The sequence below is a fragment of the Podarcis liolepis genome (assembly GCF_965112155.1).
Source record: "Podarcis liolepis genome assembly, chromosome: 17".
NCBI lineage: Eukaryota > Metazoa > Chordata > Lepidosauria > Squamata > Lacertidae > Podarcis > Podarcis liolepis.
The window spans coordinates 34,816,170-34,830,638 of record NC_139571.1 but is presented as its reverse complement, the minus strand read 5'-3'; the positions used below and the strand labels follow the sequence as shown (position 1 = coordinate 34,830,638).

General features: G+C 44.7%; 1 protein-coding gene across 1 annotated transcript in view; it reads right to left on the bottom strand.

The window, feature by feature from the left end:
* Positions 1-702: 702 nt before the first annotated feature.
* LOC310696207 (transient receptor potential cation channel subfamily V member 6-like) overlaps positions 703-14,469 on the bottom strand; it is a 35,112-nt gene continuing 21,345 nt past the window's right edge. The window contains exons 8-15 of the mRNA XM_083481428.1: positions 12,003-12,215; positions 10,886-10,972; positions 9,996-10,072; positions 9,002-9,167; positions 8,165-8,231; positions 4,134-4,402; positions 2,341-2,447; positions 703-1,803 (exon numbers count right to left, since the gene is read on the bottom strand). Coding sequence (XP_083337554.1) covers positions 1,539-1,803; positions 2,341-2,447; positions 4,134-4,402; positions 8,165-8,231; positions 9,002-9,167; positions 9,996-10,072; positions 10,886-10,972; positions 12,003-12,215 — 1,251 coding nt within the window. The 3' untranslated portion in view covers positions 703-1,538. The remainder of the gene's footprint in view (positions 1,804-2,340; positions 2,448-4,133; positions 4,403-8,164; positions 8,232-9,001; positions 9,168-9,995; positions 10,073-10,885; positions 10,973-12,002; positions 12,216-14,469) is intronic.

The following is a 14,469-nucleotide window of genomic DNA, read 5'->3' as shown; positions in this document are numbered from 1 at the left end:
TTCTTGCTTTCCTTCTGTAATGAAATTCAAAGTGATGATAAAGTTGGAGGGAGACTGTAGAAGCACCAGCCTCACTCTCGTCGTTCTTGTGGAAAGACTGGTCTCCCTTCTGAGTTGTATCCTTCATGAAAGGCCATCTCAAGTTCAAAGTCCCGGAAGCATGAAAGCCCCCCTGAAACGTTTCACTAAGTTTGACTCTGCAGGTGTGTTTTTTCCCTTCTTCTTCCTGAGCAGGAACTTCTCAAGTTCACCTGACTGTAAAGCAAAGGCAAGGAGCCACTGATGGCTGTGCAAAACTCATAGTAAAAAATTGAGCTAGCTTGGCTATTTTATTTGAACTCCAGATCTACTTTAAGCAGAATTTGGGGGTAACAGTTCTCAGAATGGTCCAAGAGCTTTATGCACCTATATTCACCAGCATCTGCTATGCCATCTGGATTGCAATCCGTACACCCGTATCCTGCCTCACATTTGCTCTCCCCGCATAATCAGGCACCGTAAAATACTACGGCGGGTGAGCAGCAAGGCGGCACTTCCCCACAAACTATGCGCACAGGAACTTGCAACAGCTGGTAAGATGGACACGGCAGGCCTCAGTCTCCTTGCGCAAGGAGAAGTAGTGGCAGCTGTACACGAACACAAATGAGTTCATAAACCTCTTCCCCTGATCCTCATCCCACCCAATATTATAGCAGAGGTCAATTCAGCCAAGAAAAATGGCCTTAATCCTGCTTTTTCAAGAACAGATGAGTCCAATGACATGGCCCTAGAAAAGTTCGACCTGGGATAAAATCCAGCGTCACACATTTGGCTTAAAGTGCGCTAACTTCCCATACTCAAAAAGCAGAACCCACTCTGTAGCAGTGTGGAAATGTACTTAGTTGAGATGATGTCCGTACTCTTTAAGGGTCCCTGGAATGCTGGCTAGCTATCTGTTGACAGTCTGCTTAGTTGCGGTGTCAGATTTAGCTAGCTCCCTGAGTTTAAATAATGTCCGTCGCCCCCCTTCATATTAGATTTAAAATTTCCATAGTGCTGGCTCTTCAGAGAATAGGGAAGCTTTTGTGGAATGTTGCCCGGGAACATGCTGAGAGATAGGAACTATTGATCGGGTCGTAACTGAACTCCCAATGAAAACCCCTTTGATGCAGGTAAAACTCTGGTGCTGTCCTTAGAATAATTTCTGCAGGGAGGAGATACACATCCCAAGGGTGCCTCGGGTCTGTTGCACTGAAGTGCAGAGGCAGCGCACTTGAGAGAGATGCGATGAACTCCTGGGACACTGCCACAAGATCGCAAGAACTGGGTGCCGTTGCGCTCAGCTCCTGCATGCAGACTTCCAGTGGGAATCTGTGAGAACAGATCTGTTTTCCCACTGTGAGAACAGAATGCTGGACAAGATGGGCCTTTGGCCTGAACCAGCAGAACTCTTCTTATGTTCCTACAAACGCCAGCTGATAAAGCTCCCTCCAGCACCTTGAGAAATTAACGATGCATTGCAAAGCACCAGTAGCGTGCAGAGTCAGCGAAGCACCATCTCAGACATGGTAGACCTCTTCTTCCAAGGCGTGGTTCGCTTCCCCGCGTAGGTGGCTGAAGGTGTTGTTCCGCAGGATTTGCCAACCGCGGTGGAAACTACTCTGGGTTGTGCTCCGCGAGACGGTTGGAGACGGTTCCTTCCGGAAAGGATCGTCCAGCTCTAGCTTCCCGGATAACTTGTCCAGATCCTCTTTGTCTTGGCCCTTAAAGGCCTCTGCATAGCGGAGCATCTTCTGCTTGCTGGCATCCAAACGCTCTTCCACCCTGCGCGGATTAGAAACAATGAGGTGAAGGACTCGAGCTTGGTGTTATCAGCAGGAAGCTCTAACCAACAGAGCTGCAAGTCACTTAATGGTCTGACTTAGCTGCTTCCTATGTTGCCATTAGATAGAAGACAGATGATAGATAGATAGATAGATAGATAGATAGATAGATAGATAGATGATACATACATAGATAGATAGATAGATAGATAGATAGATAGATAGATAGATGATAGATAGATAGATGATAGATCAGGCTTCCTCAACCTCGGCCCTCCAGATGTTTTGAGACTACAATTCCCATCATCTCTGACCACTGGTCCTGCTAGCTAGGGATCATGGGAGTTGTAGGCCAAAAATATCTGGAGGGCCGAGGTTGAGGAAGCCTGTGATAGACAAACAGACAGATATATAGATGATAAGATAGATAGACAGATGACAGACAGACAGAAAGACAGACAGACATAGCTGCAATTGTTGTGCCATCAAACTCATTCATTCCTGCATGCAAATACAGCACTAGACAAAAGGGACTCACCTGAGAAACCACCTGTCCCCTAGTCCGTACTCTCGCCCACAGATGCCAGAGCGAGGCCAGAGGCATCGTGGGAGTTTCCGCTCAAGCATGACTGTAGTGGCAACAACCTGAAGAAGAACAGAAGGTCAAGGGGCAATCCTTCGACTTGACAGGCTTGTATTCAGAAACCAATCTGTTTCAGATTATCTGAATTTTAAACTTTACTGGATGCAATTCAGATTAATAATGGAGAACAACTATTTTTTAAAAAAATATTATAATGAAGTGATATTTGAGGTAATATAAGGCTATAAGGTAACATCTAGATCATAGCTAGAGAAGCAGCAGCAGACACTATCAATAGCTACCATTTTTACACACTCAATCTACAGGAAGCCAGTTTCTGGGTGTCCATCAATATGCAGATGATACCCAGCTCTACCTTTCTTTCAAATCAGAACCAGTGAAGGCGGTGAAGGTCCTGTGTGAGTGCCTGGAGGCGGTTGGAGGATGGATGGCGGCTAATGGATTGAAGTTGAATCCTGACAAGACAGAAGTACTGTTTTTGGGGGACAGGGGGCGGGCTGGTGTGGAGGACTCCCTGGTCCTGAATGGGGTAACTGTGCCCCTGAAGGACCAGGTGCGTAGCCTGGGAGTCATTTTGGACTCACAGCTGTCCATGGAGGCACAGGTCAATTCTGTATCCAGGGCAGCTGTCTACCAACTCCACCTGGTACGCAGGCTGAGACCCTACCTGCCCGCTGACTGTCTGGCCAGAGTGGTGCATGCTCTAGTTATCTCCCGCTTGGACTACTGCAATGCGCTCTACGTGGGGCTACCTTTGAAGGTGACTCGGAAACTACAGCTAATCCAGAATGCGGCAGCTAGACTGGTGACTGGGGGCGGCCGCCGAGACCACATAACACCGGTCTTGAAAGACCTACATTGGCTCCCAGTACGTTTCCGAGCACAATTCAAAGTGTTGGTGTTGACCTTTAAAGCCCTAAACGGCTTCGGCCCAGTATACCTGAAGGAGCGTCTCCACCCCCATCGTTCTGCCCGGACACTGAGGTCCAGCGCCGAGGGCCTTCTGGCGGTTCCCTCATTGCGAGAAGCGAAGTTACAGGGAACCAGGCAGAGGGCCTTTTCGGTGGTGGCGCCCGCCCTGTGGAATGCCCTCCCATCGGATGTCAAGGTGATGGACAACTACCTGACATTCAGAAAACATCTTAAGGCGGCCCTATTCAGGGAAGCTTTTAATGTATGATATTTTAGTGTTTTTTGGTTTCTGTGGAAGCCGCCCAGAGTGGCTGGGGAAACCCAGCCAGATGGGCGGGGTACAAATAATAAATTATTATTATTATTATTATTATTATTTCATGACTCCAGGCAGGCGTGCCAGCCGAGGGGTTGTGAGGCACTTTGCCTCCCCCCTGAAATTCTTAAGGAGGGGGCTGGGCCCCCTCAATGTTGAGTGGTGGCATGGTGTGCCATGTCAGCGCATCACAGGATGTGGTGCATGGCATCAGATGTCGGCCCCCTTCAATAGCAGGGCACGTTGGCTCCCTGATTGTGGCCTTCCTCAAATAACTTGACCAAGTGCAGACTGAAGTGCTGAGAATTCTTGTTCAGAAATCCCCAGGCTGTCTACAGGACCAGAATTCCCAGGATTCCTTGCCTGGGAGCCATGGAACTCAAACCAGACTGAAACCAGTGTAAATTTGGACATGTGCTAAGCAAGCAGAGGTGGCCTTTGTAGCACTTCTCATTCTCGTGCCACTCGAATCTCTGCCATGCTCACATTATGTTCTCACCTGTGCTCTCCAAAGCTCATCCCGTTCGCTGGCCACCCGCCAGTGGGTGTCGCCCATCATGGCAATAAGCAGGTTCAGCATGAGCAGAGTGGCAATGATCGCAAAAGCAAAGTACACCACGCTGAACATGAAAGGCAAGTCCACTTCGTAGTTGGCAGGTCCGTCAATGATGGTCAGGAAGAGTTCGAAGGTGCTGAAGAGAGACATGGGGTAGTTGTAGAAATGTCCCACGCCATTAGGGTCCTCTGTCTGGAAGATGATGTAAAAGGCTGGTGGCGGAAGGAAGAAAGGAAGGAAGGACACAAAGAGGACTGGTCAACTACAGAAGATGTCAAGGGAAAGGGCACAGGGTGCATTCTATTAATAATAACAATACAGTGGTGCCCTGCAAGACGAATGCCTCGCAAGACGGAAAACTCGCTAGACGAAAGAGTTTTCCGTTTTGGAGGTGCTTTGCAAAACGAATTTCCTATGGGCTTGCTTCGCAAGACGACAATGTCTTGTAAGAACTACCGCCCAATATCACTCCTCAATGTGGATTACAAAATTTTTGCAGACATTTTGGCAAAAAGATTTAAAAGAGTATTGATGGAGAAGATTCATAAGGACCAAGCAGGTTTTCTCCCCAAAAGACACCTGGCAGACAATGTAAGGAATGTAATAGACATTCTGGAAAAGCTAGAGGTGAATATAAACACTAAAGCAGTACTGATTTTTGTGGACGCGGAGAAGGCCTTTGACAACATTTCTTGGAGTTTTATGAGAAAGAATCTTCATGGGATGGGGGTAGGCCAGGGTTTTGAGAATGGTATGGCTGCAATATATTCTGAACAAAAAGCTAAACTGATTGTAAATAATGTTATGACGGAGGAACTTAAGATAGAAAAAGGAACACGACAGGGGTGCCCGATTTCCCCATTACTTTTTATTTCAGTTCTGGAGGTGTTGCTGAACATGATAAGAAATGACCAGCAGGTTAAAGGTGTGCAGGTCGGAGCTAAACATTACAAGTTAAGAGCGTTCGCAGATGACCTGGTATTGACTTTGCAAGAGCCAAACACTAGTACAAAAAAGGTTTTAGAAATAATACAACAGTTTGGCCAGGTAGCTGGATTTAAGTTGAACAAGCAAAAAACTAAAGTTTTAGGGAAAAACTTAACAGATATGGAAAAGGAGAAATTTCAAGAGGAAACAGGTTTGACTGTGGTAAAGAAGGTGAAATACCTAGGGGTTTATTTAACATCTAAAAATCTGAATTTGTACAAGGACAATTATGAAAAATGTTGGTCAGAAATTAAAAAAGATCTAGAAATATGGTCAAATTTGAAACTGTCAATGCTAGGCCGAATCGCTGTGATTAAAATGAATGTATTGCCTAGAATGCTTTTTCTGTTTCAGACCTTGCAGATTCTCGACAAGATGGAATGTTTCAAGAGGTGGCAGAAAGATATTTCGAAATTTGTCTGGCAGGGCAAAAAGCCCAGAATTAAATTCAAAATATTAACAGATGCCAAAGAAAGAGGGGGTTTTGCCCTGCCGGACTTAAAATTGTACTACGAGGCAGCAGCTTTCTGCTGGCTGAAAGAATGGATGCTCCTCGAGAACACTGATATCTTGGATCTGGAAGGTTTTAACAATGCTTTTGGTTGGCATGCATATCTTTGGTATGATAAAGTAAACAGCGCTTTTAAAAATCACATTGTTAGGAAAGCATTGATTAATGTTTGGATAAGATACAAAGATCTATTGGAAAATAAAACCCCTAGATGGGTGTCACCAGTGGAGGCCAAAGCAGTGAAGAGACTCAATACGGAGGCCGGATGGCCGAAGTATTGGGAAATCTTAGAACAGGATGGAGACAAGTTCAGACTACAAAGTCAGGAGAAATTGAAGCATAAAGTTGGAAACTGGTTTCAATATCGTCAAATAATGGAATTTTTTAAACAGGACAGGAAAATTGGTTTCCAGGTGGAAAAATCAAAATTAGAAACTGAACTGTTAGAACCCAATACTAAGATTTTATCTAGAATGTATAACTTGCTGTTGAAATGGAACACACAGGATGAAACAGTAAAATCTGCTATGATTAAGTGGGCTCAGGATGTTGGACATAACATCATGTCAGCTGACTGGGAATGGTTATGGAACACCGGTATTAAATTTACGGCATGTAATGCCTTAAAGGAAAACATTATGAAAATGGTATACAGGTGGTACATGACCCCAGTCAAGCTGGCAAAAATCTATCATTTGCCTGATAATAAATGTTGGAAGTGTAAAGAGACTGAAGGTACCTTTTATCACCTTTGGTGGACTTGCCCGAAGATTAAGGCCTTCTGGGAAATGATCTATAATGAAATGAAAAAGGTACTTAAATGTACCTTTCCCAAAAAGCCAGAGGCCTTTCTTCTGGGCATTGTCGGCCAATTGGTGACAAAGAAGGATAGAACTTTTTTTATGTATGCTACAACAGCGGCAAGAATACTTATCGCAAAGTATTGGAAGACACAAGATTTACCCACTCTGGAAGAATGGCAGATGAAAGTGATGGACTATATGACATTGGCCGAGATGACAGGCAGAATCCGTGACCAACGAAAAGAGACGGTGGAAGAAGACTGGAGAAAATTTAAAAGTTATCTGAAGGACTATTATAAACTTAATGAATGTTAAAAATGTCGTGGTTTTCAGAAACAAGGGGGTACAGGGATATATGGTTAGAAGATAGAAAAGGACTAAGTTGACAGAGATTTGAAAGCAATAATTGGGAGTTGCTAGTTGAAGTATGGACATTGGGATGCAGAGAGGGGGGGTATGGGGAAGTCCAAGAAAAGAGGTTTATAAGAAAATATGTATGAAAATATGCGTGTTTGTTTGTCATTTTCATTGTTTGTTTGTCTTTTTAAAACGTTGTAAAACCAATAAAAATCTTCTAAAAAAAAAAAAAAAAGACAATGTCTTGTGAGTTCCTGCTGGTTCCCGCCCTTTTTCTAAGCCGCTAAGCCGCTTATCAGCTGATCTGATCAGCAGATAAGCCGTTAAAAGCCACTAATCCGCTAATCCTTCAATGGGCTTGCTTCGCAAGACAAAAAAACCGCTAGACGAAGAGAATCACAGAATGGATTCTTTTCATCTTGCGAGGCACCACTGTATTAGTAACAATAGCAGCAGCAGCAGCAATAATAATAATAATAATAATAATAATAATAATAATAATAATAACTGCCCTATACCCATAGATCTCAGAGCAGTTCACAGCATAAAATCACAATACAAAAAATAGAAAATACATAATAAAAACAAAGACAACCCAGTAATCCCCCCTTCCACAACACGCTTTAAAAGGGCATCGGATGTACACCAGCCAAAGGCCTGGTTAAAGAGGAATTTTTTTTGGCCTGGTGCCAGGTGAACCTCTCTGGGGAGAGCGTTCGACAAACGGGGAGCCACTGCAGAAAAGGCCCTTTCTTGTGTTACCACCCTCCTGGCTTCTCATGGAGGAGGCACACGAATAAGGGCCCCAGAGGATGATTTCAGGGTCTGGGTAGGTCCATACGGAGAGAGGTGGTCCTTGATGTATTGTGCTTCTGAGCCGTTTAAGGCTTTATGGGTCAAAACCAGCACTTTCCAAAATTGTCTACTTTCCAGTTTACGGGCTGCATCTACTGTCACTGAACCTACACTATTGAAGGCACATTAACACCATGTCTTTTGCTTCTCTTTCCTAGCTTCCTTGCCTGTTGACTCCATGCCAATAGTATACAGTTCCCTGCTCTCTCAGGGTGAGGTTCCACTCCAGCTTTTCCCCCCTCCTTTGGTCTTTGCTCAGTTCCATACTCCTTCCACTCAGTTCTCTGCATCCACCACTACATCCTTCCTGCAGATCTCTTCTTCTTAATCTAGCACTCTGTCCCTCTTCCTTCAGGGACTCTATCTTTGGAAGCTCAGTTCCTCTGAGCTCCATTCTTGCCTAGTAAAAACTGATATGAATCCCCACGGCCACTCAATGCACCCATCCGTTTCTGTCTTACCTGATGCAAAGCCAAGTATCACAACCGCCATTAGGCCACAGAAGCGTATAAGATCTCCAAAGATCATCTAAAGGAAGGAGAGAAATGAGATGTTGTGAAATCCAAGCTGTCCACAGCACAGTTATTTCCCACCCAATAAATATCTAGTTTGGACAATTAAAGGTAGACTAGGTAGGTTCGCAGACTGTAAAGGTAAAGGTAAAGGTAAAGGGAACCCTGACCATTAGGTCCAGTCGTGACCGACTCTGGGGGTGCGGCACTCATCTCGCTTTATTGGCAGAGGGAGCCGGTGTACAGCTTCCGGGTCATGTGGCCAGCATGACTAAGCCGCTTCTGGCGAACTAGAGCAGCGCACGGAAACGCTGTTTACCTTCCCGCCAGAGTGGTACATATTTATCTACTTGCACTTTGACATGCTTTTGAACTGCTAGGTTGGCAGGAGCAGGGACCGAGCAACGGGAGTTCACCCCGTCACGGGGATTCGAACCGCCGACCTTCTGATCGGCAAGCCCTAGGCTCAGTGGTTTAACCCACAGCGCCACCCGCGTCCCTTCGCAGGCTGTAGCTATCCTCAAATTGCCAGCTCCAAATTGCTGGAACAGATAGGCCATTAGTCTGATTCAGCATGGCAACTCTTAGGAGGCTTTGGGGAAACTACTGTTGGCATTTAAGGCATTTTTCTCCTGGTTTTGGAGTCTATTCCTGCCATGGCCAGCCATTTTAGCCCTTTCTACGCAACAGATTCTTCTGGAAGGAAGTTTAGATAGGAGGCAAATGGGAGACAGAATCTTGAATTGATGTATCTGAATTTGCAACAAGGTCGGTGGCATTCCTCACCTTCTGTATCATAATTGTGAAGGGGCCAAGCATCTGAAACCCTCGAGCGAAATACATGATGTTGCACCAGCCCAGAACTAAGGCGCAAGACATGGGTACCACCTCTCCATCGGTGCTTGTGAGTCGCATTACCATGGTCACCAGGATCAAACATGCATACACGATGCTGCAAAGGAAATGGTACGATCAGGAATGTGGACACCTACAGGTGGTTATCCCGCTGTCAGGGACTGGCTGGATGAGGAAGAGTGGTGGGAGCCGCCCACCCAAGAGCCCCCCAAGGAGGGCACAGAAGAAGGCAACTTAGATCCCAGATCCTGGTGGTGGAACACTGAAGAGCAGTCTGTAGAAGGGACAAGCTGGGAGGTGCTAGAAGCAGGGGATTGAGCAATCAAGAGGGGGCAGGAGAAGGAGAGCCTTCCAGGAAAGGCTTAGAAGCTGAGAGTCACAATGTGAGCGCAGACTCAAGACAGAGAGAAATCAGGGGTTGGCCCTGCTACACAGTGGCAGGACACTCCCAGTCCTGCGGGGTAGTCTCCCCCTCTGACATCTTGATCAAGAAGAATGCTGCACATGGCTGAGCAATGGGCCAGAGAGGCCCAGAGGAGGAGTTTGCCCCCTTGACACAGCCTTCGTCTGCTTGGGAGGGATCTAGCGTGAAAAGATAGAGGGGAAAGAATGGAGGTAGATTTTACTCTAGGAAAAACCCAGGGAACAACCTAGAGGCTATCGCTGCATCCTCTTCAGAGACTAGCTTCTCACTAGATTCTCTCAAAATTCCTCAGAACTACCAGCTGAGGAATAAAACTGACTAATTCACTCACATTTTGACTTCAAGCAGAAAATATTGGTTGCGACTCTCAGAGAGATTTCCAAAGAAAGAGATCTGGGATAGAAGAAGCCCATAAAAGGGGTGGGATGATGGGGAATAAGAGACAGAGAGCAGGTTAGTAAAGGAGGGTTTTTAATGAGTTTTGGAGATGTAGAGACTCACATGATGATGTGGAAAGGTCCTCCCAGGATGGTTCGTCCAAAATACTTAGTGGCTCCAACTCTTAGAATATCTGGAATCTGAAACAGTTGCACCAGTTAGAAAGGAACAGCTGTTTTTCACCCAGAGCTGGAGCTACTTGTGCCCTCATAGCCATTTGGTCCAGCCCAGCAGCCTACCCTCATTATGATTACTTTTTTATTATGCTGCCTATTATTGTGCTTTATATTATGTAATTATTATTATGCTCCATAAAATGTGTTCTTAATGTTGTACAACGTCCTGGGATCTTTTGGTAAATGGTGGTATATAACAACAAACAACAACACCTTGGGCTTTTCCATATCCTAGGTACCAGTTTAAGGGTCAAAGTGTGTTAGGGAGGAGATTAAGATCTGTTGTGGAAGTGATATGGTCCCCAAAATAAGTAATTTTAAAATATAAGCTTCCCCGAGTCTATTGAATAAAGTCAAGCATAGATCACATGGATAGTAGTGGCAAGGTAGAATCTACTCTAGAAATTTGGGGTGTATTGGCCAAACACTTCCAAACAGGCAGCATAAATACCACAAACTATATTTGACTCAGTGCATAAAATCAACAACAAGTTGGATTGCCTTCTTTCAGTCTGCAAGATAGGTAGCTGCTGATTATAGTAATCAAGTCATGTATAGTTTGCACTGTTGTTTGCTAGCAGTTGGAAGTGCTTGGGCCAAACTACAGGGTCCATGGTTTTCTGGAGGAAGTGTTGACAACTGAACTGGTTTCAAAATTTTGTAATCTAGATATGCTCTACTGAAGCACAACAGTTCAGTGCCGACCCAAATGGAAGAGGGAGCTCCTGGACTGGTTTTGGTTTCGTTTTAACAATAGCTGTTGCTGGTTTTCCTCACCTCGAGGAGCAAAATTGCCATGGCTCCTATCACAGTGATCAGCTCCCCCACCAGCCTGAGATGATCTTCATATGTCTGATAGGACTCCTAAAAACAGAGAAGAAAGGACGACTGGTTAGTGAACGAATAAGGAGACGAGAAACCCCTGAAAAAGCGACACATTGAACTTGGAAAGGCTCAACCCTTGATTTCTCCCCATTGCTTCTAGGAATCTTAAAAAAAAAGGTTTTGTTTTTTACATTGCTTTGTATTCATATTCTTCTGTTTTCTTTCTGTTCTTGTTTCAGCTTTGAAAGTTCATAAACGTTGTTTACTTTGCACTTTGCAGGCACAATTAATAACTTTAAAAAGACCACAGCCAATAAACTTTTACATGGATAAATACATAGTTGGAATGCACCCGGGTTTCCTGGATTATCTCTTTGCCATCTCCAAATTCTTCCTATGGTGATAGATGCAAGACAAGGCAATAAACTTCCTGAGATGGAAGAGTGGATTGCTGCCATTTCAGGCTCCAGGTGGGGAGATGCAATTTTTCAAAATGTGGAACTTCAGGGAGAAAGGTTCCAGCCTAGCTGTGTCTCTGCTATGGTAGTTATTTTAAGTATTAAAAGGTAAAGGACCCCTGACAGTTAAGTCCACTTGCGAATGTCTCTGGGGTTGCGGTGCTTGACGTTTGTCTGCAGACAGTTTTTCCGGGTTATGTGGCCAGCATGACTAAGCCACTTCTGGTGAAACCAGAGCAGCACATGGAAATGCCATTTACCTTCCTGCTGGAGTGGTACCTATTTATCTACTTGCACCTTGACGTGCTTTCGAACTGCTAGCTTGGCAGGAGTCCTAGGCTCAGTGGTTTAGACCACAGCGCCACCCGTGTCCCTTTATTTTAAGTATGGATGTTTTCAAAAGTGAGATATGGCTTTCCTCACCTGCAGTCTTAAATGGTATAAAGCCCTTTTAATTCTTTTAGGGTTTTACTATTTGTTCCTGCCTCGTTTTGCAGCATGCATGGATTCACTGAGAAACGTGGACCAATAGAACAGGCCTGTTTATTTATATAAGAGGCTATTAACAAAAATAATTGAATTTTAACAGGGGGAACCACATACATACACACCTGCAGCGTTTTCTGCACGGCAATGGTCATGTCCCGCTCATCTGTTTGATTTTCTGACCGTGATTTCAGAGGTCTGTAAATGCAGGACAGGGTGAAGCAGATAATGTACAGGACATAAAATAATGCCAGGAAGCAGAAGTACGGGCGACCGTAAGTGTTCCACTTCAGACTCACAAGCTCCTTAACTGGAGTGATGTCTAGGATGCGACGAGCCTGTTGGGAAGAAGCAGAGATTGAGTTTAGCTCCAAAAGACATTTCTTACTGGGACAGTTTGAAGGGAGGATGGAAAAAACACATTTCTACAAAAAATGTATCTCCACAAAGCTCTCTCTCTCCTTCTCTCTCTCTCCTTTCCATCCCAAGTGAGGGCGAATTCTTAGAGGAGAATGAGTGCAGATCTCTGCAAACATTTGGCAGGGCTGCTTTCCAAAGCATGAACAAAAGGGTTAGACTGCTTATCTGTCGTGAACAGGGATGGAGGAGAAATATGATTCAGTTCACATTTAAAGCTGAATCTCTCAGATCTATACTTTCTGAAACAACATACAAACAGTCTTTGAAATTCCACACTGATCTGAATTTTGTGATGGAGTTCTCCAAGCGACAGTTGTTTACAAAAATGCATGCATCAGGGGGACATTAAAAAAATTAAGACGCTAGTGGAAGTTAACATACAAAAAATGCATTCACTCAGGGGAAATAGCTTGCAAAAAGGTGTACACAAGTCAAAACTGCATATAGAAATGCGTTTATTAGGAGAAATTCACCCTAAAACTCTGATGATTTTCAAACTGCTGCAAAACATAAGAAAACTGAATTTTAGCTTGGGCAAATGAGAAACTAGGAAAATTTAAATGGACAGTTCATTCCATCCCTAGTCTTGAGTGGCTGTGTGTATATGTCCTGGTGCAACAGAGAGCAGATTAGATGGCTGTAGGTAGAGGTGGGGGGCGCAGATATGAAGAGCTCTGCCTTTTTCTGCTTAAAGGGGAAGCTCTCTGCCACAACACCTAGACTGCGTTATTCTTTGCCCTTCGCAACACTCAAATTCTGCCTCTTCTTTGAAGGATTCAACTTTATATCTTAAGTCACCATTCCCTGCTGAAAGGAACCCTAAGTAGACATATTACGACATTTCCTGGTGGGCCAAGAAAGTGAACAAGAGTGGCAAGGGATTTTTAAAAAGGTGGGGGAGAGTTAAAGGGTCATAGGCCCATAGGGAGCCTGTGGTCCTCTGGATGTTGCTAGCCTCCAAATCCCACCACCCCTAAGCATTAGAATTGCTGGCTGGGGTTGAAGGGAGCTGGACCGCAACAACATCTGGAAGGCCACAGATTCCTCATCCAGGGGAAAGAGGCCTTCAATGGCAAACATGTTGCTGTGAACAGAAGGCGCATAAAGTTAGCAATAAAAGGGAGGATGGAACACAGAGGTGGGGAAGTTTGCTCACCAGGCTGCGAAGGCAATCTTTTTTTATTGGAGTTTTAACAGCCAGCATAAATGCAACTTTGCTTATCTGAAACCGCCACCCAAGATTTACAATAATATAGGTGCCAAAAAGGTAGAACAGGGGAGGGAAAGTGGAAAATGTTTACAGAACAATGCGGAAAATGGGATTATAGCTTCTCGTGACTTCTGCTAGCAACTGATGTCATTAATAGATAGGCTCAAAGAGCTGTACGACACATACTTCAATGGGGATGCCAGATAATACCTCGTTATGTGCTGGTGCTTGCAAGAGATCTGCTACCTTGCCATGAGAAATTAATTTAATAAAAGAGAGGCAACCTCGGACAGGGGCAGGCAGATGGGAGAGAGGGATGGTGGAAGCAGGAACTTCCACATGGCAGTTTTGTGCAAAACCATCAGTCCAATTGGCCATATCCTATGCACAAGATCAGTATCCCTTTGTTGGTGGATACCGTACATGTTTTGTGCAGCTTCCACAGGACATCATCTTTATCAAAATGTCATGCCATATCATTTCCACCATTTAATCTGGATTTATACCGTTTCCAGGGATTAAACAGGGAAACATGTGGCAGGGACTCCAGGTTACTGTTAAAACATGAAATTGTGCTGATGTGTATACAGTACAGGCCAACGCTTACCCATGGGTGGTATCTAGGATTTGTAATTTATGCTCAGAGGCAAATCCTATAAATGAAGTATGAAGCAGCAGAGGGTGCATGGGGGCGTTAATTACTGTATTTTTTGCTCTTTAAGACGCACCAGACCATAAGACGCACCTAGTTTTTGGAGGAGGAAAAGAAGAAAAAAATATATTCTGAATCTCAGAAGCCAGAACAACAAGAGAGATTCCTGCGCAGCAAAAGCAGCGATCCCTCTTGCTGTTCTGGCTTCTGGGATAGCTGCGCAGCCTGCATTCGCTCCATAAGATGCACACACATTTCCCCTTACTTTTTAGGAGGGAAAAAGTGAGTCTTATAGAGCAAAAAATACGGT